The 27581-nt window shown below is 40.7% G+C and overlaps 1 protein-coding gene across 4 annotated transcripts in view; it reads right to left on the bottom strand.

Annotated features, from left to right (window-relative positions):
* Positions 1 to 27581, bottom strand: part of LOC128666745 (zinc finger protein 615) — a 195172-nt gene that overhangs the window by 139610 nt on the left and 27981 nt on the right. For all 4 annotated transcript variants that reach the window (XM_053721505.1, XM_053721504.1, XM_053721506.1 and 1 more), the window contains exons 3-5: positions 18926 to 18985; positions 15395 to 15542; positions 14882 to 14989 (exon numbers count right to left, since the gene is read on the bottom strand). In XM_053721505.1, the coding sequence (XP_053577480.1) occupies positions 14882 to 14989; positions 15395 to 15542; positions 18926 to 18985 (316 nt within the window). The remainder of the gene's footprint in view (positions 1 to 14881; positions 14990 to 15394; positions 15543 to 18925; positions 18986 to 27581) is intronic.

Consider the following 27581-nt stretch of genomic DNA (forward strand, 5'->3'; position numbering starts at 1 on the left):
AGAAGCAAATACATCAAAACGGTAGAATTTAGTAAATGTATGCAAAGAGGACCAAGTTGCCGCTTTGCAAATCTGATCAACTGAAGCTTAATTCTTAAAGGCCCACGAAGTGGAGACTGATCTAGTAGAATGAGCTGTAATTCTCTGAGGCGGGGCCTGACCCGACTCCAAATAAGCTTGATGAATCAAAAGTTTCAACCAAGAAGCCAAGGAAATAGCAGAAGCCTTCTGACCTTTCCTAGGACCAGAAAATAAAACAAATAGACTGGAAGTCTTCCTGAAATCTTTAGAAGCTTCCACATAATATTTCAAAGCTCTTACCACATCCAAAGAATGTAAGAATCTTTCCAAAGAATTCTTAGGATTAGGACACAAGGAAGGGACAACAATTTCTCTATTAATGTTGTTAGAATTCACAACCTTAGGTAAAAATTGAAAAGAAGTCAGCAAAACTGCCTTATCCTGATGAAAAATCAGAAAAGGAGACTCACAAGAAAGAGCAGATAGCTCAGAAACTCTTCTAGCAGAAGAGATAGCCAAAAAGGAACAACACTTTCCAAGAAAGTAGTTTAATGTCCAAAGGCTCAAATGGAGGAGCCTGTAAAGCCTTCAGAACCAAATTAAGACTTCAAGGAGGAGAAATTGATTTAATGACAGGCTTAATATGAACTAAAGCCTGTAAAAAACAGTGAATATCAGGAAGCATAGCAATCTTTCTGTGAAATAAAAACAGAAAGAGCAGAGATTTGTCCCTTCAAGGAACTTGCAGAAAAACCCTTATCCAAACCATCCTGAAGAAACTGTAAAATTCTAGGAATTCTAAAAGAATGCCAAGAGAATTTATGAGAAGAACACCATGAAATGTAAGTCTTCCAAACTCTATAATAAATCTTTCTAGAGACAGATTTACGAGCTTGTAACATAGTATTAATCACTAAGTCAGAGAAACATCTATGACTTAGTACTAAGTGTTCAATTTCCATACCTTCAAATTTAATGATTTGAGATCCTGATGGAAAAACGGACCTTGAGACAGTAGGTCCGGCCTTAACGGAAGTGGCCAAGGCTGGCAACTGGACATCCGAACCAGATCTGCATACCAAAACCTGTGTGGCCATGCTGGAGCCACCAGCAACACAAACGATTGTTCCATGATGATTTTGGAGCTCACTCTTGGAAGGAGAACTAGAGGCGGGAAAATGTAAGCAGAATGATAACACCAAGGAAGTGTCAGCGCATCCACTGCTTCCGCCTGAACATCCCTGGACCTGGACAGGTATCTGGGAAGTTTCTTGTTTAGATGAGAGGCCATGAAATCTATCTCTGGAAGACCCCACATCTGAACAATCTGAGAAAACACATCTGGATGGAGAGACCACTCCCCTGGATGTAAAGTCTGATGGCTGAGATAATCCGCCTCCCAATTGTCTACACCAGGGATATGCACCGCAGAGATTAGACAGGAGCTGGATTCTGCCCAAGCAAATATCCGAGATACTTCTTTCATAGCTTGGGGACTGATGATTGACATATGCCACTGTTGTGATATTGTCTGTCTGAAAACAAATGAATGGTTCTCTCTTTAACAGAGGCCAAAACTGAAGAGCTCTGAGAAATGCATAGAGTTCTAAAATATTTATTGATAATCTCGCCTCTTGAGATTTCCAAACCCCTTGTGCTGTCAGAGATCCCAAAACAGCTCACCAACCTGAAAGACTCGCATCTGTTGTGATCACAGTCCAGGTTGGCCGAACAAAAGAAGCCCCTTGAACTAAACGATGGTGATCTATCCACCACGTCAGAGAGTGACGTACATTGGGATTTAAAGATATTAATTGTGATATCTTTGTATAATCCCTGCACCATTGGTTCAGCTACAAAGCTGTAGAGGTCTCATGTGAAATCGAGCAAAGGGGATTGTGTCCGATACTGCAGTCATGAGACCTAAAACTTCCATGCACATAGCCACTGAAGGGAATGACTGAGACTGAAGGTGCCGGCAGGCTGCAACCAATTTTAAACGTCTCTTGTTTGCAAGAGACAGAGTCATGGACACTGAATCTATCTGGAAGCCTAAAAAGGTGACCCTTGTCTGAGGAATCAAGAAACTTTTTGGTAAATTGATCCTCCAACCATGTTACCGAAGAAACAACACTAGTTGATTTCATGTGAGATTCTGCAGAACGTAAAGACTAAGTTAGTACCAAGATATTGTCCAAATAAGGAAACACCGCAATACCCTGTTCTCTGATTACAGAGAGTAGGGCACCTAGAACCTTTGAAAAGATTCTTGGAGCTGTTGCTAGGCCAAATGGAAGAGCAACAAATTGGTAATGCTTGTCTAGAAAAGAGAATCTCAGAAACCGATAATGTTCTGGATGAATCGGAATATGAAGGTATCCTGCAAGTCTATTGTGGACATATAATGTCCTTGCTGAACAAAAGGCAGAATAGTCCTTATAGTGACCATCTTGAAAGTTGGTACTCTTACATAACGATTCAAAATTTTCAGATCCAGAACTAGTCTGAATAAATTTTCCTTCTTTGGGACAATGAATAGACTTGAAAAAACCCCAAACCTTGTTCCTGAAAAGGAACTGGCATGATTACCCCTGAAGACTCCAGGTCTGAAACACACTTCAGGAAAGCCAGAGCTTTTACTGGATTTGCTGGGATACGTGAGAGAAATAAATCTTCTCACAGGAGGTCTTACTCTGAATCCTATTCGATACCCTTGAGAGACAATGCTCTGAATCCATTGATTTTGAACAGAATATCCTTGAAAAACCTTAATCTGCCCCCTACCAGCTGAGCTGGAATGAGGGCCGCACCATCATGCGGACTTAGGGGCTGACTTTGGTTTCTTAAATGGCTTGGATTTACTCCAATTTGAAGAAGTCTTCCAATTGGAAACATATTCCTTGGGGGAAGGATTAAATTTTTGTTCCTTATTTTGACGAAAGGAACGAAAACGGTTAGAAGCCTTAGATTTACCCTTAGGTTTTTTTATCCTGAGGCAGAAAATCTCCCTTTCCCCCAGTGACAGTTGAAATAATAGAATCCAACTGAGAACCAAATAAATTATTACCTCGGAAAGAAAGAGATAGTAATCTAGATTTAGATTTCATATCAGCATTCCAAGATTTAAGCCACAAAGCTCTTCTAGCTAATATAGCTAAAGACATGGATCTAACATCAATTTTGATAATATCAAAAATGGCATTACAAATAAAATGATTAGCATATTGCAGTAAGCGAATAATGCTAGATATGTCAGAATCCAATTCTTGTTGCGCTAAATTCTCCAACCAGAAAGTTGATGCAGCCGCAACATCAGCCAAAGAAATTGCAGGTCTGAGAAGATGACCTGAATATAAATAGGCCTTCCTTAGATAAGATTCAAGCTTCCTATCTAAAGGATCCTTAAAGGAAGTACTATCCCCCATAGGAATAGTGGTACGTTTAGCAAGAGTAGAAATAGCCCCATCAACTTTGGGGATTTTTTCCCAAAATTCTATAGAATTTGCTGGTAAAGGATACACTTTTTTAAACCTTGAAGAAGGAATAAAAGAAGTACCTGGCTTATTCCATTCCTTAGAAATCATATCAGAAATAGCCTCAGGAATAGGAAACCACAGGAGGTTTAAAAACAGCATTTAAACGTTTAGTAGACTGAACGTCAAGAGAACTGGTTACCTCAATATCCAAAGTAATTAACACTTCTTTTAATAAAGAACACATATACTCTATTTTAAATAAATGAGTAGATTTGCCAGTGTCAATGTCTGAGGAAGGATCTTCTGTATCAGATAGATCCTCATCAGAAGAGGATAAATTATTATGTTGTTGGTCATTTGAAATTGAGAAGTTTTAAAAGACCTTTTACGTTTATTAGAAGGTGGAAATGCAGACAAAGCCTTCTGGATAGAATCAGAAACAAATTCTTTAAAATTCATAGGTATATCATGTACATTAGAAGTTGAAGGAACTGCAACTGGCAATGTACTATTACTGATGGACACACTATCTGCATGTAAAAGTTTATCATGACAACTATTACAAATGACATTCGGCGAAATAATTTCCACAATCTTACAACAAATGCACTTAGCTTTGGTAGAACCGATGTCAGGCAGCAATGTTCCAGCAGAAACTTCTGAAGCAGGATCAGATTGAAACATCTTGCAAAATGTAAAAGAAAAAAACATATAAAGCAAAATTATCAATTTCCTTATATGACAGTTTCAGGAATGGGAAAAAATGCAAATAGCATAGCCCTCTGATAGAGAAAAAGGCAGGAGGCAAACATCAATGGGGTATTGAAATAATGAAAAAGTTTGGCGCCAAGTATGACGCACAACGTAACTGAAAACTATTTTGGCGCCAATAATAACCGGAAAAGACACACCAGCGTCATTAATGACGCAAACGTGTGTAAGGCTTCGGCGTCAACTATGACGCCGGAAATGACGAGGTTGCGTCATAGACGTATTTTTCGCGTCAAAAAATTCTTGCGCCAAGAATGACGCAATAAAGTTTAGCATTTGGCGCACCCGCGGGCCTAATACCGCCCGCAATTTGCAAGAAGTAGTCAATTGAAAAAAGACTAAACCCCAGGAAAGAAAAAATTTTCTGAAAAAATATTCCAAATATGAAACTGACAGTCTGTAGAAGGAAATACATGAACCTGACTCATGGCAAATATAAGTACAATACATATATTTAGAACTTTATATAAATGCATAAAGTGCCAAACCATAGCTGACGTGTCTTAAGTAATAAAAAATATACTTCCCAAAACACACCCATCCACATATAGCAGATAGCCAAACCAGCACTGAAACAGTTATCAGTAGAGGTAATGGTAAATTTAGAGTATATTGTCGATCTGAAAAGGGAGGTAGGAGATGAATCTCTACGACCGATAACAGAGAACCTATGAAATAGACCCCCCGTTAGGGAAATCATCGTATTCAATAAGTGATACTCCCTTCACGTCCCTCTGACATTCGCTGTACTCTGAGAGGAATCGTGCTTCAACAATGATGAGAAGCGCATATCAACGTAGAAAAACTTACTTCACCACCTCCATAGGAGGCAAAGTTTGTAAAACTGAATTGTGGGTGTGGTGAGGGGTGTATTTATAGACATTTTGAAGTTTGGGAAACTTTGCCCCTCCTGGTAGGATTGTATATCCCATACGTCACTAGCTCATGGACTCTTGCCAATTACATGAAAGAAACTAACTTTATAGACTTAGTACAGCGGCTTCTTATAGAATCTCACAAGCTTTACAGAACTGGCTCCGTCACCTTTGATAAAACTTTAGCATACTAAGGTATGCTCAACCACAGTCAGCCATTTTCATAGTTTCAATTCTTTATAGCTGCAGTGAAAACTGGTCCTATAGAAAAACTAATGCCTGTCAACCCATTTCAAGGGGGACATTTTTCACTTGTCGAACGTCACACTGGTCTTGGGCATGGACCAATGCGCACTGACATTACCAGATGCCATATTGGGTGTCGTTAGGTGGCAAATTTACCAAATAAATATAAATGCTGCTTAATCAATAGAAGGGGGGAGTGAAAACGTTTTTACACTAAATCAAAATTATCGAAATCTATAACTCAACAAGCACATGCTCACCGTACCCACAATGCCCCTAGTCAAATAGCTTAAAAACACCTACACACATATCTTTATGGTTTGGGAGCATAACAGGTTAATTTCAGACGCATTTTGATTGTTGTTCATTGTGCGCATTAGGTGTGTGCATTAGCTGCAGAAGCATTTTGCAATTCTGATCAGCGGGAAAATCCACAAATCGAAAACATCAGCTGACATTCAGTTATGGACTGAAAACAAGAGCAAGACTTTGATTAACATCATAGTTCTCAAGACACGTGCACGATCCTCTATGCTCTCATAAGGCCTGACTATCTAAAATTTGTCAGCATGTCAAAAATATTTACCTTATATGATTACAATTATATTAACTTAAAAATATAGTCCAGATGTACCCCATATATTTCGGAATTTCTTCCGATGATAGGAAACCCTAATTTTGCCCCGGGCCTTTCAAATATAATTTTCAGACAATGGCAGAGTAAAGGGTTAAGATGGGTTAAACAAATAATAAGATCTGACTTGGTTCTTGAAGCATTTCCCGATATCTGTAATACATTTGTATTATCTAAGAGAGACTTTTATGCCTACTTACAGCTCAGGCACTATACCACTAAATTGAAACAAAAATATGGTCCAGACTGGTCCGTGCGAGCCTTACCTAGTAGAATCAAATTATATCAATATGGAATATACTCCATTTCCTCCTTCAATTCTATACTGAACCATCCTCCCTCTACTGATCAGATTATCTAAAAACCAAATGGATAAAATATTTTCCAAATATTAGTACTCAGGATATTTTAGATAGCTTCAAAATAACGGACAAATCATGGGTTCCGACGACTTGGCGGGAGACTCATTTAAAACTGATCTATATGGCTTATTTAACACCAAAGAACTTATCTAGATGGTACAACTCAAACATTTTTTGTTCAAGATGCAGTGCTAGCCAGGCAGATGAACAGCTCCACTGCTTCTGGGATTGCCCTAAAATGGCTCAGTTTTGGTAAAAAATGACCTATTGGATGAATTCAGTCTTATCTTTAGATTTCTCTATCCTACCACATGATGTTTTTTTCTAGTTACATTTCAGGGTGTGCACAAGACCTTTAGTTTAATTAACACGATTACATTTCTAACTCGCAAACTTATCTTAAGAACTTGGAAAGCTCACTTGGCCCCTAAATTTTCAGTCCTCAAACAAACCGTGATTACGCAACGTACGTCAGAGCAGTATAAGCTACAGAATCCTAGTGACACACAATTGTATTTAATAAATGGATAGAGCTGATTTATACCCTCCCTGGGACAGCACAAACTCAAGGTCAGCTTACGTCCAGCTGAATATACATGCTGGGCATTTCCCCATTTCATGGTTAGGTTGATTAAGGGCTCTATTTATCAATCATTTGGGGAATTCCCCTTTCTGTTCTCCTATCAGTTATCCACAGCTCTCCTTAGGAGAGGTGCACATGTGCGCCTGTATTTATCATTAAAAAACATAATTTATGCTTACCTGATAAATTTATTTCTCTTGTAGTGTATTCAGTCCACGGGTCATCCATTACTTATGGGATATATTCCCTTCCCAACAGGAAGTTGCAAGAGGATCACTTAAAGCAGAGCTGCTATATAGCTCCTCCCCTCACATGTCATATCCAGTCACATTCGACCGAAACAAGACAAGAAAGGAGAAACCATAGGGTGCAGTGGTGACTGGAGTTTTAATCAAAATTTAGATCTGCCTTAAAAAAGACAGGGCGGGCAGTGGACTGAATACACTACAAGAGAAATAAATTTATCAGGTAAGCATAATTTATGTTTTGTCTTGTTAAGTGTATTCAGTCCACGGGTCATCCATTACTTATGGGATACCAATACCAAAGCTAAAGTACACGGATGATGGGAGGGACAAGGCAGGAACTTAAACGGAAGGAACCACTGCCTGTAGAACCTGTCTTCCAAAAACAGCCTCCGAAGAAGCAAAAGTGTCAAATTTGTAAAATTTTGAAAAAGTGTGAAGCGAAGACCAAGTCGCAGCCTTGCAAATCTGTTCAACAGAGGCCTCATTCTTAAAGGCCCAGGTGGAAGCCACAGCTCTAGTGGAATGAGCTGTAATTCTTTCAGGGGGCTGCTGTCCAGCAGTCTCATAGGCTAAACGTATTATGCTACGAAGCCAAAAGGAGAGAGAGGTTGCCGAAGCTTTTTGATCTCTCCTCTGTCCAGAGTAAACGACAAACAGGGAAGAAGTTTGACGAAAATCTTTAGTTGCCTGTAAATAGAACTTCAGGGCACAGACTATGTCCAGATTATGCAAAAGTCGTTCCTTCTTAGAAGAAGGATTAGGACATAATGATGGAACAACAATCTCCTGATTGATATTCCTGTTAGAAACTACCTTAGGTAAAAACCCAGGTTTAGTACGCAGAACTACCTTGTCTGAATGGAAAATCAGATAAGGAGAATCACAATGTAAGGCAGATAACTCAGAGACTCTTCGAGCCGAGGAAATAGCCATCAAAAACAGAACTTTCCAAGATAAAAGCTTAATATCAATGGAATGAAGGGGTTCAAACGGAACACCTTGAAGAACTTTAAGAACCAAGTTTAAGCTCCACGGCGGAGCAACAGTCTTAAACACAGGCTTAATCCCAGCCAAAGCCTGACAAAAAGCCTGGACGTCTGGAACTTCTGCCAGACGTTTGTGTAAAAGAATAGACAGAGCAGAAATCTGTCCCTTTAACGAACTAGCAGATAAGCCCTTTTCTAAACCCTCTTGTAGAAAAGACAATATCCTAGGAATCCTAACCTTACTCCATGAGTAACTCTTGGATTCGCACCAATATAAATATTTCCGCCATATCTTATGGTAAATCTTTCTGGTAACAGGCTTCCGTGCCTGTATTAAGGTATCAATAACTGACTCCGAGAATCCACGCTTTGATAGGATCAAGCGTTCAATCTCCATGCAGTCAGCCTCAGATAAATTAGATTTGGATGGTTGAAAGGACCTTGTATTAGAAGGTCCTGCCTCAGAGGCAGAGACCATGGTGGACAGGACGACATGTCCACTAGGTCTGCATACCAGGTCCTGCGTGGCCACGCAGGCGCTATCAGAATCACTGATGCTCTCTCCTGTTTGATCTTGGCAATCAGTCGAGGCAGCAGCGGAAACGGTGGAAATACATAAGCCATGTTGAAAACCCAAGGGGCTGCTAGAGCATATAACAGCGCCGCTCCCGGGTCCCTGGACCTGGATCCGTAACGAGGAAGCTTGGCGTTCTGGCGAGACGCCATGAGATCCAGTTCTGGTTTGCCCCAACGATGAACCAGCTGAACGAACACCTCCGGATGAAGTTCCCACTCCCCCGTATGAAAAGTCTGGCGACTTAGAAAGTCCGCCTCCCAGTTCTCCACGCCTGGGATGTAAATCGCTGACAGGTGGCAAGAGTGAAACTCTGCCCAGCAAATTATCCTTGAGACTTCTAACATCGCTAGGGAACTCCTGGTTCCCCCTTGATGGTTGATGTAAGCCACAGTCGTGATGTTGTCCGACTGAAATCTGATGAACCTCAGTGTTGCTAACTGAGACCAAGCTAGAAGAGCATTGAATATTGCTCTTAACTCCAGAATATTTATTGGGAGGAGTTTCTCCTCCTGAGTCCACGATCCCTGAGCCTTCAGGGAGTTCCAGACTGCGCCCCAACCTAGAAGGCTGGCATCTGTTGTCACAATCGTCCAATCTGGCCTGCGAATGGTCATGCCCTTGGACAGATGGACCCGAGAAAGCCACCAGAGAAGAGAATCTCTGGTCTCTCGAGCCAGATTTAGTAGAGGAGACAAATCTGAGTAATCCCCATTCCACTGACTTAGCATGCATAATTGCAGCGGTCTGAGATGCAGGCGCGCAAATGGCACTATGTCCATTGCCGCTACCATTAAGCCGATTACTTCCATGCACTGAGCCACTGACGGGCGTGGAATGGAATGAAGGACACGGCAAGCATTTAGAAGTTTTGATAACCTGGACTCCGTCAGGTAAATTTTCATCTCTACAGAATCTATAAGAGTCCCTAGGAAGGACACTCTTGTGAGTGGTGATAGAGAACTCTTTTCCACGTTCACTTTCCACCCATGCAACCTCAGAAATGCCAGAACTATCTCTGTATGAGACTTGGCAATTTGAAAGCTTGACGCCTGTATCAGGATGTCGTCTAGATACGGAGCCACCGCTATGCCTCGCGGTCTTAGAACCGCCAGAAGTGAGCCCAGAACCTTTGTAAAGATTCTCGGGCCGTAGCTAACCCGAAGGGAAGAGCTACAAACTGGTAATGCCTGTCTAGAAAGGCAAATCTTAGGTACCGATAATGATCTTTGTGAATCGGTATGTGAAGGTAGGCATCCTTTAAGTCCACTGTGGTCATGTATTGACCCTCTTGGATCATGGGTAGGATGGTTCGAATAGTTTCCATTTTGAATGATGGAACTCTTAGGAATTTGTTTAAGATCTTTAGGTCCAAGATTGGTCTGAAGGTTCCCTCTTTCTTGGGAACCACAAACAGATTTGAGTAAAATCCCTGCCCTTGTTCCGTCCGCGGAACAGGGTGGATCACCCCCATTACTAGGAGGTCTTGAACACAGCGTAGGAATGCCTCTTTCTTTATCTGGTTTTCTGATAACCTTGATAGATGGAATCTCCCTCGAGCAGGAGAAGCTTTGAAGTCCAGAAGATATCCCTGAGATATGATCTCCAACGCCCAGGGATCCTGGACATCTCTTGCCCATGCCTGGGCGAAGAGAGAAAGTCTGCCCCTCACTAGATCCGTTTCCGGATAGGGGGCCGTTCCTTCATGCTGTCTTAGGGGCAGTAGTAGGTTTTCTGGCCTGCTTGCCCTTGTTCCAGGACTGGTTAGTTTTCCAGGCCTGTCTATAACGAGCGATGGAAGTATTGGCGCTTACAGCTAGGATAGATCTAAAATATATAAATTTGAATAAAAAGTAAATATATAAATATATTAAAATAGTAAATAATATGTCTCTAAGTATCTAAGTATGTCTGTATATAATGACAAGCACTATTGTAAAATTCCAAGAAAATTTATTAGAAATACAATGTCTAAAATGTCAGGCATATACACAGTAAGAAATAAGTGGGAAAGGATATGCTGGGCAGTGGAACCTAACTCTAAGGACTAGCTCAAACAAGCAGATTACAGTAGAGAGGTACAATGTCAGGCAGAGCAGTTCCCTAGTTCTAATTAATAAGCAAAAAATACATATGTAAAATCGACGATAAATAAGCTAAAATAGCACTCAAAGGTGTGTATAAGTATAACACTCAAACAGTAAAATCTGGACGTCCAGTTTATACAGCTAGAACAAGTAATAGATAAATAGATAAAAAATATAAAAAATATATAGGGATATATGGAAAAGCCTGTATAGAATCAGTGCACTTAGTCTTTTCTCTATGCAGCGTAACTCCCAAGAGGCGGGTAGAGGACACCGCCTGTGTACTGGACAAAATCAAAAGGACCAATATACTCCACTACAGACAGCCGCCTTCTATATTCCTACTTACGCAATACAAGGTACCACTCTCAAATGTGCAAAAGTTTGATCCAATACTCAATGAGCAAGATCAACTACATTTGAGAGCATAGTGTATTAGATACTATTGGTGGTATACAAAAACCTACGCTGCATAGAGAAAAGACTAAGTGCACTGATTCTATACAGGCTTTTCCATATATCCCTATATATTTTTTATATTTTTTATCTATTTATCTATTACTTGTTCTAGCTGTATAAACTGGACGTCCAGATTTTACTGTTTGAGTGTTATACTTATACACACCTTTGCTATTTTAGCTTATTTATCGTCGATTTTACATATGTATTTTTTGCTTATTAATTAGAACTAGGGAACTGCTCTGCCTGACATTGTACCTCTCTACTGTAATCTGCTTGTTTGAGCTAGTCCTTAGAGTTAGGTTCCACTGCCCAGCATATCCTTTCCCACTTATTTCTTACTGTGTATATGCCTGACATTTTAGACATTGTATTTCTAATAAATTTTCTTGGAATTTTACAATAGTGCTTGTCATTATATACAGACATACTTAGATACTTAGAGACATATTATTTACTATTTTAATATATTTATATATTTACTTTTTATTCAAATTTATATATTTTAGATCTATCCTAGCTGTAAGCGCCAATACTTCCATCTCTCTGTAACCACAACCCAAGGGACTTTTAGAGAGGGTCCCTCCCTGTATTTGGCTTCAGGTTATAATTAGCGCTGATTCTTTCCTCCACTCCAAAACTGTCTATAACGAGCAACAGTTCCTTCCTGTTTTGGAGTGGAGGAAGTTGATGCTGAAACTGAATTTTTACTGCGCAAAAAAGCGCTAAAATAGGCCCCTCCCACTCATTATTACAACAGTGGGAAGCCTCAGTTAACTGTTTCTATGCAGAAATATGTCAGCCATGTGGAAAAATTCATGCCCCAATAAGCTTTATCACCAATGTACCTCACAAAAACGATTAAACATGCCAGCAAACGTTTTAAACATCCTTTTATAAAGAGTATGTATCTCTATTGATAAGCCTGATACCAGTCCTTCTACTGCATTTAAGGCTTATTACATTACTTCAGTATTAGCAGCATTTTCTTAGTCAAATTCCATTACTTAGAAAATTACTTTACTGCATATACATTAATCAGCCTGATACCAGTCGCTTTCACTGCATTTAAGGCTTTATTTACATTACATCGGTATCAGCAGTATTTTCTTAGTCAATTCCATTCCTTAGAAAAATATTTTACTGCACATACCTTATTTGCAGGAGACCCCGCACGCTATTCCCTTTCTGAAGTTACCCCACTCCTCAGAATGTGCGAGAACAGCCAGTGGATCTTAGTTACTTCTGCTAAGATCATAGAAAACGCAGGCAGATTCTTCTTCCAAATACTGCCTGAGAAAAAAACAGCACACTCCGGTGCCATTTAAAAATAACAAACTTTTGATTAAAGAAATAATTAAGTATAAAACACCACACTCCTCTCACGACCTCCATCTATGTTGAGGGTTGCAAGAGAATGACTGGATATGACATGTGAGGGGAGGAGCTATATAGCAGCTCTGCTTTGGGTGATCCTCTTGCAACTTCCTGTTGGGAAGGGAATATATCCCATAAGTAATGGATGACCCGTGGACTGAATACACTTAACAAGAGAAAAGTAGTTTTTTCTTCATAGGAGAGCTGAGGAGAACTAATGATAAATATCTCATGTTAAATTAGTATATTCTCCTTATTTATCACTAAAAATAAGCAACTATCCTCCATGTCAGTCCTATATAAACCAATAGAAATCTTTATACAGCCTTCCTAGTAGCTTTGTTAACGCCCCTCTTCAGCAAACTTTCATATATGAAAAGAGATCTACATTTTCATTCTTTTTGTGCTTCAATTTTAGAGCGTTTTTATATCCTATTTTTATTCCCCAATAGATATCATTTATGTGCTCTGTTATATATTATTTTGGCGCTCCATTATATATATTTTTTTCACTCCATCATAAATTATTATTGCACTCCAATAACCATTACTATTGTGCTTTGTTATAGATAATTGTTGCACCTTGTAGAGCCCTTTTTTGTGTAACTGCTTCTACAACTGGTAGAGAATAGATTTCTAATGCTGTTCTCCACTGTAGCTATGGAGAGCTTTAATGCAGTAACTTGCAGGACAACTTTCAGTCCTCTACAGGAGAATATAAATGATACATTTGTAAGTAGGAGAATTATGAGGAGAACTATATGAAATACGACTAAAAAGATCTAATTTAACCCTTTTTTCCCAAGGAGAGTGAGAACAGAGTAGGAGAATTTTACAGTCGAACTTGCCCAATTTTAGGCACATATTTGAATTATAAATAGGAGAATTATTTCTCATGAGAACTTTTATGAGAAAATCTAGGAGAATACGAATGATAAATCGAACCCACATTGTCTTTTTATTATGCATTTTTTTATCTACTTCATAATATTTCCCATGCTGTGTAAGGAGCAACAATTATGCTTTAATAGTAACAGAATACAAGAAGAATTAAAACCCCAACATTTTGGATACTAGAAGGTTAATACACATGGTTCATGTATTTGGTTCATTTGCATACTATCTGTAATCTTTTGTTTGTCCTGTGTGACGCCCATTTTGCTTTCAGTATTTTGTATCCACTGTTGGTATTAAATAAAGAATTACCCCCCCCCCCCCAAAAACAGGTTAAGTAAGATTATAAAGATTGATAGAATAGGTTATGTGTATATATACAGTTAAATCAAGAAGCTGGACACGCGTGTTCCTTTGAATCTGTCTATATGTGCATTAAGAACTGTTCATAATGTTTACTGCTGCCCGTGTGATGCGAAATGAGAGAGGCGTGTTCACGGGAGCAGTTACCTATCAGATAAGCCATAGACACATAAATAAGAGTGAGTGACCAGCGTGAGGAATTGAACATTTCCTCTTGAGAAAGTTGTGCAGAGCCCCACGAGCTTCTGTAGCTCTCAAGTGGACGGCAGAAAACTACGTACCGGCAGTTTCAAACAAGATCTTGTTTCCATCAGATGCCTAAGTACTGTGAACACAACAAGGGAACGTAGGATGCTCAGAGGAGGGAAGGACATTAAAGCTTAACAGGACATGAGGAGGAATGGCTACCATGTTTAAGGATTGATTCATGTTTTTAGCCTGTAAGTGCAACATTGAAGCGCTTGTTATGTTATTTTATTATTACTAGAGTTCGGTTGCGCTTATATCTATTTTTTAGAACGTTGTTTTTACCTTACTCCACTTGGCCGGAAGAAAAAAACTGCACCGGATTTATTCCAAATGTGAAGTTTTACTGGATTCTAAACTGGTGATTCATTTTTTTTAGTGTATTTTATTTAGCAACATTGTGATTTTATTGTTTCATGTTTATAGTTTGAATTGTATCCAATTTTACACTCTTTACATCTTTTTCTTTTCTATTTTTTTGTACCCCTGCATATTGGTGACAGCGCTAATTAGATTCTGTAGGTACTTTGATAACAGAAGAAAACTGGAAGTTGTTTTTTTTTTTTAATCTGTTTGAATCGTGAAAGAGTAATTTTACATTAAAATGGCGCTTTAATAATTTCAAGGACCAATGCTTTTAAAAAAAAAATTGAAGCAAAATATCACAGGTATCACTTACCTTTAAGGACAACAGAACTGGTCTCTCCTTGGGGGAGTGGCTTGTTAGGTCTCTCGTACTCTCCCTTCTCACATATTAACTCTGTATTTATATTAGCCTCACAGTGGCCTGTCAAGAGATAATTAAATGGGTTTATACACATTATCTGCGCAAAATATTTGACAATCTGGTACCCATATCAATCCATAAACTCCTGTGTGAATCGCCTCACGTGGCTTCACAAATTTGTCCTAGCCCTGCGGAAGGCTTGGTGTTAGGCAAAACGTATTGGGAATGTTTCAATGTTTTTAAAAAGAGAATCTAATAGATTAAACTTGTGTTATAATGTTTAGTCTCAACTGTATCAGTCTGCCTTTTTACAAATACTATCGCAGGACTGGATTTAATTTACTCACTATAACAAACTGGTAAGTGGTTTATACAGTGTGCGTGCACAAGGACAATCCTCTTAAAATGTTATATTACAATATATTTTACATCTGCTTCCTGTAATGGGAAAACACAGAGAGTTACCTGAGCTCTCATTTCCTGAGATCTCTATTGTCCTTAGTGCTTGCTGAGTCTCCATCACAACATCCTTGTAAATCTTCTTCTGTCCCTCTATATAGTCCCACTCCTCCATAGAGAAATACACGGCAACGTCATCACACTTTATAGGCACCTGAAACACACACACAACTTATTCAGCGCTGACACAGGGACTGGTTCTGTCACACACTTTATAGGCACCTGAAACACACACCCAACTCATTCAGCGCTGACACAGGGACTGGTTCTGTCACACACTTTATAGGCGCCAGACACACACACCTCATTTAGTACTGACATGACACAGGGACTGGTTATGTCACACACTTTATAGGCACCAGACACAAACACCTCATTCAGTGCTGACACAGGGACTGGTTCTGTCACACACTTTATAGGCACCTCAAACACACACAACTCATTCAGCGCTGACACAGGGACTGGTTCTTTCACACACTTTATAGGCACCTGAAACACACACACAACTCATTCAGCGCTGACACAGGGACTGGTTCTGTCACACACTTTATAGGCACCTGAACCAAACACACACACACAACTCATTCAGTGCTGACACAGGGACTGGTTCTGTCACACACTTTATAGGCACCTGAAACATACACACACACAACTCATTCAGCGCTGACACAGGGACTAGTTCTGTCACACACTTTATAGGCACCTGAAACTCGCACACACCTCATTCAGCACCGACACAGGGACTGGTTCTGTCACACACTTTTGTAGGCACCTGAAACACACACACACACACAACTCATTCAGCGCTGACACAGGGACTGGTTCTGTCACACATTTATAGGCACCTGAAACACACACAACTCATTCAGCGCTGAGACAGGAACTGGTTCTGTCACACACTTTATAGGCACCTGAAACACACACACACAACTCATTCAGCGCTGACACAGGGACTGATTCTGTCACACATTTATAGGCACCTGAAACACACACAACTCATTCAGCGCTGACACAGGGACTGGTTCTGTCACACACTTTATAGGCACCTGAAACACACACACACAACTCATTCAGCGCTGACACAGGGACTGGTTCTGTCACACACTTTATAGGCACCTGAAACACACACAACTCATTCAGCGCTGACACAGGGACTGGTTCTGTCACACACTTTATAGGCACCTGAAACACACACACAACTCATTCAGCGCTGACACAGGGATTGGTTCTGTCACACACTTTATAGGCACCTGAAACACACACACAACTCATTCAGCGCTGACACAGGGATTGGTTCTGTCACACACTTTATAGGCACCTGAAACACACACACAACTCATTCAGCACTGACACAGGGACTGGCTCTGTCACACACTTTATAGGCACCTAAAAGACATACACAACTCATTCAGCGCTGACACAGGGACTGGTTCTGTCACACACTTTATAGGCACCTAAAAGACACAAACAACTCATTCAGCGCTGACACAGGGACTGGTTCTGTCACACACTTTATAGGCACCTGAAACACACACACAACTCATTCAGCGCTGACACAGGGACTGGTTCTGTCACACACTTTATAGGCACCTAAAAGACACAAACAACTCATTCAGCGCTGACACAGGGATTGGTTCTGTCACACACACTTTATAGGCACCTGAAACACAAACAACTCATTCAGCGCTGACACCGGGACTGGTTCTGTCACACACATTTAGTGACAGAGCCAGGGTAATGTTACTGAGAACATGCAGAGACACAGACAGAAGGTAGGAAATACACACAGGGTCAGATGGGTCAGTAAAGGGAGTCACTGTGCCCTGACACTGCATAATGGTGTGTGTATAAAAAGTATTATATGTGCGCTAACAGCTATGGGGTAAGTAGGCTAAGAGAAAAAAAAAAAAATGTATAAAATTTTATATATTGTTATAGATATAATAAAATAAAATCTTTAAACAGTTACCTATATATACATTTACACATGACCGGTCATAAATAAACTAGATACCTGACACGTAATGTGTCTTAAGAATATACAAGCTAAAATCTACAAGCTAAAATCTACAAGCTAAAATCTACAAGCTAAAATCAAGCCAACGCACCTAATTAGATAGATTAGGCAATATTAAGTCACAGAATATGTGTCTTCAAAATATGCTATCTTAAATCTAACCAACACACCTAATAAATCAGGGAAAGCGAATAGGATCACAGGATATGTGTCAATGTATTAATGATCCTAGTTTATACAGTGCTATTAATGATCCTAGTTATTTGCGACATAGCACTGTCTTAACTAGGATCATTAATAGCACTGTATTAACTAGGATCATTAATAGCACTGTATTAACTAGGATCATTAATAGCACTGTATTAACTAGGATCATTAATAGCACTGTATTAACTAGGATCATTAATAGCACTGTATTAACTAGGATCATTAATAGCACTGTATTAACTAGGATCATTAATAGCACTGTATTAACTAGGATCATTAATAGCACTGTATTAACTAGGATCATTAATAGCACTGTATTAACTAGGATCATTAATACATTGACACACATCCTGTGATCCTATTCGCTTTCCCTGATTTATTAGGTGTGTTGGTTAGATTTAAGATAGCATATTTTGAAGACACATATTCTGTGACTTAATATTGCCCAATCTATCTAATTAGGTGCGTTGGCTTGATTTTAGCATGTAGATTTTAGCTTGTATATTCTTAAGACACATTACGAGTCAGGTATCTAGTTTATTTATGACCGGTCATGTGTAAATGTATATATAGGTAACTGTTTAAAGATTTTATTTTATTATATCGCTAACAATATATTAAATTTTATACATTTTTTTCTCCCGACTGAGTTTTTTTATTTTTCTCTTAACCTACTTACCCCATAGCTGTTAGCGCACATATACTACTTTTTATACACACACCTTTACACTGTCTGACTTATGGGAACAGAATTGTATATGTACAGGGGATAGATTTGCGCACCACTTTACCATTTTATTTATATTTAACTGACACTGTATAATGTCACATTCCCCAGCAGTGTCACCTCTCCGCTCAGCCGGTGACTGCTGCTGTGTGATAATGTTGCTGAGAACATGCAGAGACACAGACAGAAGGTAGGAAATACACACAGGGTCAGTAAAGGGAGTCACTGTGCCCTGACACTGTATAATGTCACATTACACAGCAGTGTCACCTCTCCGCTCAGCTGGTGAATGCTGCTGTGTGATAATGTTACTGAGAACACGCAGAGACACAGACCGAAGGTAGGAAATACACACAGGGTCAGATGGGTCAGTAAAGGGAGTCACTGTGCCCTGACACTGTATAATGTCACATTACCCAGCAGTATCACCTCGCCGTTCAGCCGGTGAGTGCTGCTGTGTGATGTTACTGAGAACATGCAGAGACACAGACAGAAAGTAGGGAATACACACAGGGTCAGATGGGTCAGTAAAGGGAGTCACTGTGCCCTAACACTGTATAATGTCACATTCCCCAGCAGTACTTACCTCTCCGCTCAGCCGGTGAGTGCTGCTGTGTGAAGGAGTTTTCTTCGTTATAAAGTATTGCTGCAGGATGACAAAGACAATTATGCAGATTGTGACTCCCTGGATAACACTTTTTCTGAAATTCAGGTCATGCAATTATCTCCTTTTATTATTTAAGTAATCTATCCCTTAAGAACCACTCATTGGAATATATCAATTAAACAAACAAACAACATTTATGCTTACCTGATATATTATTTTCTTTCCGGCATGGAGAGTCCCCAAATCCATTCAATTACTGTTGGAAAATTCACCTCCTGGCCACCAGGAGGAGGCAAAGTACAATTATACAAACTGAAGGCACCACCACTTGAAGAACCTTTTACATTAAACTTGTAAAATTTAGAAAAAGTATGTTAAGCAGTGGAGGCTCCTCTATAGGAGCACTTGAGCACATGAACCCCCCTGACCCCTGATGCCCCCTCACCCCTGATGAACAAAAAAAAAAAAAATTATAATAATATGTGAAAAAGTATTATTATTTGTAATTTTTGCAGCACTGTTAAACGGCCATAGATACCGCCTTATAAGGAGCAGGGGACACAGACGATCCAGACTTACAGATACAGCGGCCGTGAGACTGAGAACATCTGCTTACAATTTTGCCTCACGGGCGGCCACTGTATGCAATAAAGTAGAGACATGATGCTGCAGCTACAGTAAGTAATACATGCGGGCACCAGAAGTCAAGGGTGAGAGAAGGACCGCGAGTGAGCAGCGGAGCCGGACACAGTCTGCACTGCAGAGACTGAGAGACAGACTTAAATACAGCGGGCGGCCGTGAGAGCAGACTGAGAGCATCTGCTTACTTGCAGTTTTGTCTCACGGGGCTGGTCGCTGTATCTGCCTGCATGATTCAGCAAACTGTGAGCTCTGCAGAATCCTCTATAGGAACCTTTCAGCATACAAGATTGCTGCTTGCTTCTTATTACTTCTTTGTCAGAGTAACAAAGCAGCCCCCTCATACACAGAAATGTTCCTATAGAGGATTCTGCAGAGCTCACAGTTTCCTGTACCAGACAGTGACAGAAAACACACAGGCAGCAGGATGTGGAGCAAAGCATATTAATTTAATGTGGTCACTGGTCAGACAGTCCAGCCGTTTAAAGGAGTGGGAGTCAAACAGGGCTACTGCCCAGGGGAACCACAGGTGTGTGTGCATTTATTTTATGTGTATGTGTGCGTGTATGTATATATATGCCTGTGTGTGTGCATGTATGTATTTGTGTGTGTAACAGTATACATGTATTTGTTTGTATGTATATGTGTGTGTGTGTGTGTGTGTGTGTGTATGTGCATGTGTGTGTGTGTGTGCGCGTGTATGTGCATGTGTGTGTGTGTGTGCGCATGTGTGTGTGTGCGCATATATATATATATATATATATATATATATATATATATATACACACACATACATACACACACTGTGTATGTATGTATATATATATATATATATATATATATATATGTGTGTATATATATATATACATATACATACACACATTTAAATGGGCGGAGCCATCTGAGGGGGCGGGGCTAGTGCTCCCCCATCTTCAAAAGTCACCAGCCGCCACTGATGTTAAGAAGACCAAGTAGCCACCTTACAGATTTGTTCCATGGATGCTTCGTTCTTAAAAGCCCAGGAAGAAGAAACAAGTAGAGTGAGCCGTAATCCTCTCTGGAGGTTGCTAACCAGCTTCCTCATAAGTCAATAGACTAACACTCTTTGGCCAAAAAGATAGAGCAGTTGCAGAGGCTTTTTGACCCCCTGCGCTTACCAGCATACACCACGAACAAGGAAGAAGATTACCTAAATTATTTGATAACCTGGAGATAGAACACATCCAGGTTGTGAAGAAGACGTTCCTTCTGAGAGGAAGGATTAGGGCAAAAGGACGGAACTACTATTTTTTACTGATATTGCGCTCAGAGACTACTTTAAGAAGAAAACCCAATTTAGTACGAAGAACAGCCTTATCTGCATGCAAAATAAGGTCACACTGTAAGGCAGATCATTCTGAAGCTCTACAAGAAGAAAAAATAGCCAACAAAAACAAAACTTTACAAGTTAAATGCTATTCTGACCAGGGCCTGAACAAAAGACTGAATGTCCGTAAGATTGGCTAACATCTTATGCAATAAAACCGAAAAGGCTTTCAGAGTGTCAATAACCCTAAAAAAAAACCTCTTTTAGACAGGACTAAGCATTCAATCGCCACGATTCAGCTTCAGAGAATCTAGATTTTGATGAAAGAACAGACCCTGAAGTAGTAGATCCGGCCTCAGAGGCAACCTCCAAGGAGGGGAGGACGATATCTTCACAAGATCCGTAAAACACGTCCTGCGAGGCCAAGCTGGAGCAATTAGGATCATTGAGGCCCGCTCCTGTTTGATGCAGGCTATGACCATGGGAAAAAGGGCAAATGGGGGGGGGGATACACATACATCAGACTTCCCCTTAAAAAGTAAAGAGAGAGGTTTTAACTTAGAGACCATGTCTGCTAACCAGGACTTCAACCATAAAGTCCTGCGAGATAGGACATCAAATCATGATGGCTTAGCACTCAGCCGAAGTACCTGCAAATTAGCATCACAAATAAAAGAATTGGCTAATTTCAAAGCCTTTATTCAATCTCCTCCAAAGGAGTTTCTTCTAGAATCAAATCAGATAAGGAGTCACACCAGTAAGTGGCAGGACTAGCAACCGTCGCTATACTCGCAACCGATTGCCAAAGAAGACTTAGTTTAAGAACAATTCTTCTTAAGTACCACTCTAATTTTCTATCCATGGGGTCCTTGAAAGAGGTACCATCCTCCAGAGGAATATTAGTTCTCTTAGCTAGGGTGGAAATAGCTCTATCCACCTTAGGAACAGTATTCCATAACTCCAAGAAAGAATCAGAAAACTGAAAAACATTTTCTTAAAATTTGGGGAAGGAGAAAAAAGGAATACCTGTTTTTTCCCATTCCATAGCGATTTTTATCAGACATATAATCTGGAACTGGGAAAACCTCCTGAAGTTTCAAAACTAAACAGAGTTTAGTCTCTGGAGTTTCCAAGGTAGCTAGTACCTCTTTGAGTAATAAACCAAGGTGTTCAAGCTTAAATCTAAAATTAAGTCAGAATCAGAAAAATTACCCTCAATAGCAGCTGAGGAATGTTCATCCTAATAAACGTCAGAGGATATCTTTCTCTAACCTGCTATAGGTAAGGAGCTTAGCACCGCAGAAACAGCTGATTGAAGCTGTGCTGCAAAGTCTCCTGGTAAAAATATTTCCCCAGAAAGTGACTGAGCCGAGCCGCAGGGCACTGCTGGTGCAACTACTAGGCAGGGGGACTGAGGAGATAGATGAGGCTACAAAGTCATGAGATATAGAGGGCTCTAAAGGGTTAACTTTTTTAGAAAAAGCAGCAAAAGACCTAGACATTTTAGATTTTGATTGCAACATGTTAGATAAACACAGAGAACATAATTAAGCAGGAGGGACTACATGAGGCAAGGAAATAGAATTTGGGTCCAAATCCATTCAGATCTCTCAAAGAAAAAGTCCCCACAATAAATAATACCAAAATAAGGAATAACTAAATTTGGCAGTTCTCCCCTTAGAATAGAGAATAAAAACGTCCCTTTATTTTCCACCGGTAATTGAACGACCCTATTACATTCACACCCCAGCTGGGAAGCTGTGCTGATGGCTGAGCTGATTTACCAACTCCGGTGAGAAACACTGAAGCAAACTAACAATCACGCTATCCGCTGACTTCCGAATCCATTATCTAAGCTACAAAACGGACGTCTCCCAGCAAATAAATTGAGTTCCCTCACATGCCTCAGTCCCTTACTGATTAAAAGCATTATCAGTAAAGTAGAATATTGACCTGCAGTAATACACTGCCCCTGATAAAAAAAAAGGGATAATTCCTAGTCCCCAGGCTCTCTTATGATAAGAGTATAAAGGAGAGAAGTCATTCTCCATGTAGTGACCTTATGGCTCCCTATAGAAGGAAAAAACATAATTTATGCTTAACTGATAAATGTATTTCTCTTGTGGTGTATCCAGTCCACGGATCATCCATTACTTGTGGGATATTCTCCTTCCCAACAGGAAGTTGCAAAAGGATCACCCACAGCAGAGCTGCTATATAGCTCCTCCCCTAACTGCCATATCCAGTCATTCGACCGAAGACAAGCAGAGAAAGGAGAAACCATAGGGTGCAGTGGTAACTATAGTTTAAAGTTAAAAAATACCTGCCTTAAAATGACAGGGCGGGCCGTGGACTGGATACACCACAAGAGAAATAAATTTATCAGGTAAGCATAAATTATGTTTTCTCTTGTAAGGTGTATCCAGTCCACGGATCATCCATTACTTGTGGGATACCAATACCAAAGCTAAAGTACACGGATGAAGGGAGGGACAAGGCAGGTACTTAAACGGAAGGTACCACTGCCTGTAAAACCTTTCTCCCAAAATTAGCCTCGAAGAAGCAGAAGTATCAAATTTATAGAATTTTGAAAAGGTATGAAGCAAAGACCAAGTCGCCGCCTTGCAAATCTGTTCAACAGAAGCCTCATTTTTAAAGGCCCAAGTGGAAGCCACAGCTTTCAGGAGGCTGCTTGCGTATTATACTCCTTAGCCAAAAAGAAAGAGAAGTTGCCGAAGCCTTTTGGCCTCTCCTCTGTCCAGAGTAGACAACAAACAAAGCAGATGTTTGACGAAAATCTTTAGTAACTTGTAAATAATACTTTAAAGCACGAACCACGTCAAGATTGTGTAATAGACGTTCCTTCTTTGAAAAAGGATTAGGACACAATGATGGAACAACAATCTCCTGATTGATAATTCTTATTAGATACCACCTTAGGTAAAAAAAACAGGTTTGGAACGCAAAACTACCTTATCTGCATGGAAGATCAGATAAGGAGAATCACATTGTAAGGCAGATAACCTGGAAACTCTTCGAGCCGAGGAAATAGCTACCAAAAAAAGAACTTTCCAAGATAAAAGTTTGATATCTATGGAATGAAGAGGTTCAAATGGAACCCTTTGAAGAACTTTAAGAACCAAATTTAAACTCCATGGCGGAGCAACAGGTTTAAACACAGGCTTGATTCTAACTAAAGCCTGACAAAATGCATGAACGTCTGGAACATCCGCCAGATGCTTGTGCAAAAGAATAGACAGAGCAGAAATCTGTCCTTTTAAGGAACTAGCTGACAATCCTTTTTTCAATCCTTCTTGGAGAAAAGATAATATCTTGGGAATCCTGACTTTACTCCATGAGTAACCCTTGGATTCACACCAATAAAGATATTTATGCCATATCTTATGATAGATTTTCCTGGTGACAGGCTTTCGTGCCTGAATTAAGGTATCAATGACTGACTCGGAGAAGCCACGCTTTGATAAAATCAAGCGTTCAATCTCCAGGCAGTCAGTCTCAGAGAAATTAGATTTGGATGGTTGAAAGGACCCTGAAGTAGAAGGTCCTGTCTCAGCGGCAGAGTCCATGGTGGAAAGGATGACATGTCCACCAGATCTGCATACCAAGTCCTGCGTGGCCACGCAGGCGCTATCAAGATCACCAATGCTCTCTCCTGCTTGATTTTGGCAATCAGACGAGGGAGCAGAGGAAACGGTGGAAACACATAAGCCAGGTTGAAAGACCAAGGTGCTACTAGAGCATCTATCAGCGTCGCCTTGGGATCCCTGGACCTGGATCCATAACAAGGAAGTTTGGCATTCTGGCGAGACACCATGAGATCCAGTTCTGGTTTGCCCCAATGATGAATCAATTGTGCAAACACCTCCGGATGGAGTTCCCACTCCCCCGGATGAAAAGTCTGACGACTTAGAAAATCCGCCTCCCAGTTCTCTACACCTGGGATATCGATAGCCGATAGGTGGCAAGAGTGAATCTCTGCCCAGTGAATTATCTTTGAGACTTCTAACATCGCTAGGGAACTCCATGTTCCCCCTTGATGGTTGATGTAAGCCACAGTCGTGATGTTGTCCGACTAAAATCTGATGAACCTCATTGTCGCTAGCTGAGGCCAAACCTGAAGAGCATTGAATATCGCTCTCAGTTCCAGAATGTTTATTGGAAGGAGCGTCTCCTCCTGAGTCCACGATCCCTGAGCCTTCAGGGAGTTCCAGACTGCCCCCCAGCCTAGAAGGCTGGCATCTGTCGTTACAATTGTCCAATCTGGCCTGCGAAAGGTCATACCTTTGGACAGATGGACCCGAGATAGCCACCAGAGAAGGGAATCCCTGGTCTCTTGATCCAGATTTAGTAGAGGGGACAAATCTGTGTAATCCCCATTCCACTGACTGAGCATGCAGAGTTGCAGCGGTCTGAGATGTAGGCGTGCAAACGGCACTATGTCCATTGCCGCTACCATTAAGCCGATTACTTCCATACACTGAGCCACCGAAGGGCGAGAAGTGGAATAAAGAACACGGCAGGAATTTAGAAGATTTGATAACCTGGACTCTGTCAGGTAAATCCTCATTTCTACAGAATCTATTAGAGTTCCCAGAAAGGAGACTCTTGTGAGAGGGGATAGAGAACTCTTTTCTTCATTCACCTTCCACCCATGCGACCTCAGAAATGCCAGAACTATGTCCGTATGAGACTTGGCAATTTGGAAATTTGACGCCTGTATCAGGATGTCGTCTAAATAAGGAGCCACTGCTATGCCCCATGGTCTTAGGACCGCCAGAAGTGACCCCAGAACCTTCGTAAAGATTCTTGGGGCTGTAGCTAATCCAAAGGGAAGAGCTACAAACTGGTAATGCCTGTCTAGGAAGGCAAACCTGAGAAACCGATGATGATTGGAATGTGAAGATAAGCATCCTTTAAATCCACTGTAGTCATATATTGACCCTCCTGGATCATAGGTAGGATGGTACGAATAGTCTCCATCTTGAATGATGGAACTCTGAGGAATTTGTTTAAGATTTTGAGATCTAAAATTGGTCTGAAGGTTCCCTCTTTTTTTGGGAACCACAAACAGATTTGAGTAAAATCCCTGTCCCTGTTCCTCTTTTGGAACTGGATGGATCACTCCCATAACTAGGAGGTCTTGAACACAGTGTAAGAATGCCTCTTTCTTTATCTGGTTTGCAGATAATTGTGAAAGGTGAAATCTCCCTTTTGGAGGGGAAGCTTTGAAGTCCAGAAGATATCCCTGGGATATAATTTCCAACGTCCAGGGATCCTGGACATCTCTTGCCCAAGCCTGAGCGAAGAGTGAAAGTCTGCCCCCTACTAGATCCGTTACCGGATAGGGGGCCGATCCTTCATGCTGTCTTAGAGGCAGCAGCAGGCTTTTTGGCCTGCTTGCCTTTGTTCCAGGTCTGGTTAGGTTTCGAGACCGACTTGGACTGAGCAAAAGTTCCCTCTTGTTTTGCATTAGAGGAAGTTGATGCCGCACTCGCCTTGAAGTTTCGAAAGGCACGAAAATTAGTCTGTCTGGCCCTTGATTTGGACCTATCCTGAGGAAGGGTATGACCTTTTCCTCCAGTGATATCAGAAATGATCTCCTACAAACCAGGCCCGAATAGGGTTTGCCCCTTGAAGGGAATGTTAAGCAGCTTAGACTTTGAAGTAACGTCAGCTGACCATGATTTAAGCCATAGCGCCCAGTGCGCCTGAATAGCAAAACCAGAATTCTTAGCCGTTAGTTTAGTCAAATGAACAATGGCATCAGAAAACAAAGGAATTGGCTAGCTTAAGTGCTCTAAGCTTGCCAAGTATGTCATCCAATGGGGTCTCTACCTGTAAAGCCTCTTCCAGAGACTCAAACCAGAAAGCCGCAGCAGCAGTGACTGGCGCAATGCATGCAAGGGGCTGTAGAATAAAACCTTGTTGAATAAACATTTTCTTAAGGTAACCCTCTAACTTTTTATCCATTGGATCTGAGAAAGCACAACTGTCCTCAACAGGGATAGTAGTATGCTTAGCTAGGGTAGAAACTGCTCCCTCCACCTTAGGAACTGTCTGCCATAAGTCCCGTGTGGTGGCATCTATTGGAAACATTTTCTTAAAAATAGGAGGGGGAGAGAACGGCACACCTGGTCTATCCCATTCCTTAGTAATAATTTCTGTAAACCTTTTAGGTATTGGAAAAACATCAGTGCACACCGATATTTCATAGTATTTATAAAATCTACACAATTTCTCTGGCACTGCAATTGTGTCACAGTCATTCACAGCAGCTAAAACCTCCCTGAGCAATACGCGGAGGTGTTCAAGCTTAAATTTAAATGTAGACATATCAGAATCAGGTTGAATCCTCTTCCCTGAGTCAGAAACATCACCCACAGAAAGAATCTCTCCTTCCTCAGCTTCTGCATATTGTGAGGGAGTATCAGACATAGCTACTAAAGCGTCAGTATGCTCTGTATTTCTTCTAACTCCAGAGCTGTCTCACTTTCCTCGTAACCCAGGTAGTCTGGATAATACCGCTGACAGTGTATTATCCATGACCGCTGCCATGTCTTGTAAAGTAAACGCTATGGGCGCACTAGATGTACTTGGCGCCATTAGAGCGTGAGTCCCTTGAGCGGGAGTCAAAGGGTCTGACACGTGGGGCGAGTTAGTCGGAATAAC

The sequence above is a fragment of the Bombina bombina genome, chromosome 7, assembly GCF_027579735.1.
Source record: "Bombina bombina isolate aBomBom1 chromosome 7, aBomBom1.pri, whole genome shotgun sequence".
NCBI classification, from domain to species: domain Eukaryota; kingdom Metazoa; phylum Chordata; class Amphibia; order Anura; family Bombinatoridae; genus Bombina; species Bombina bombina.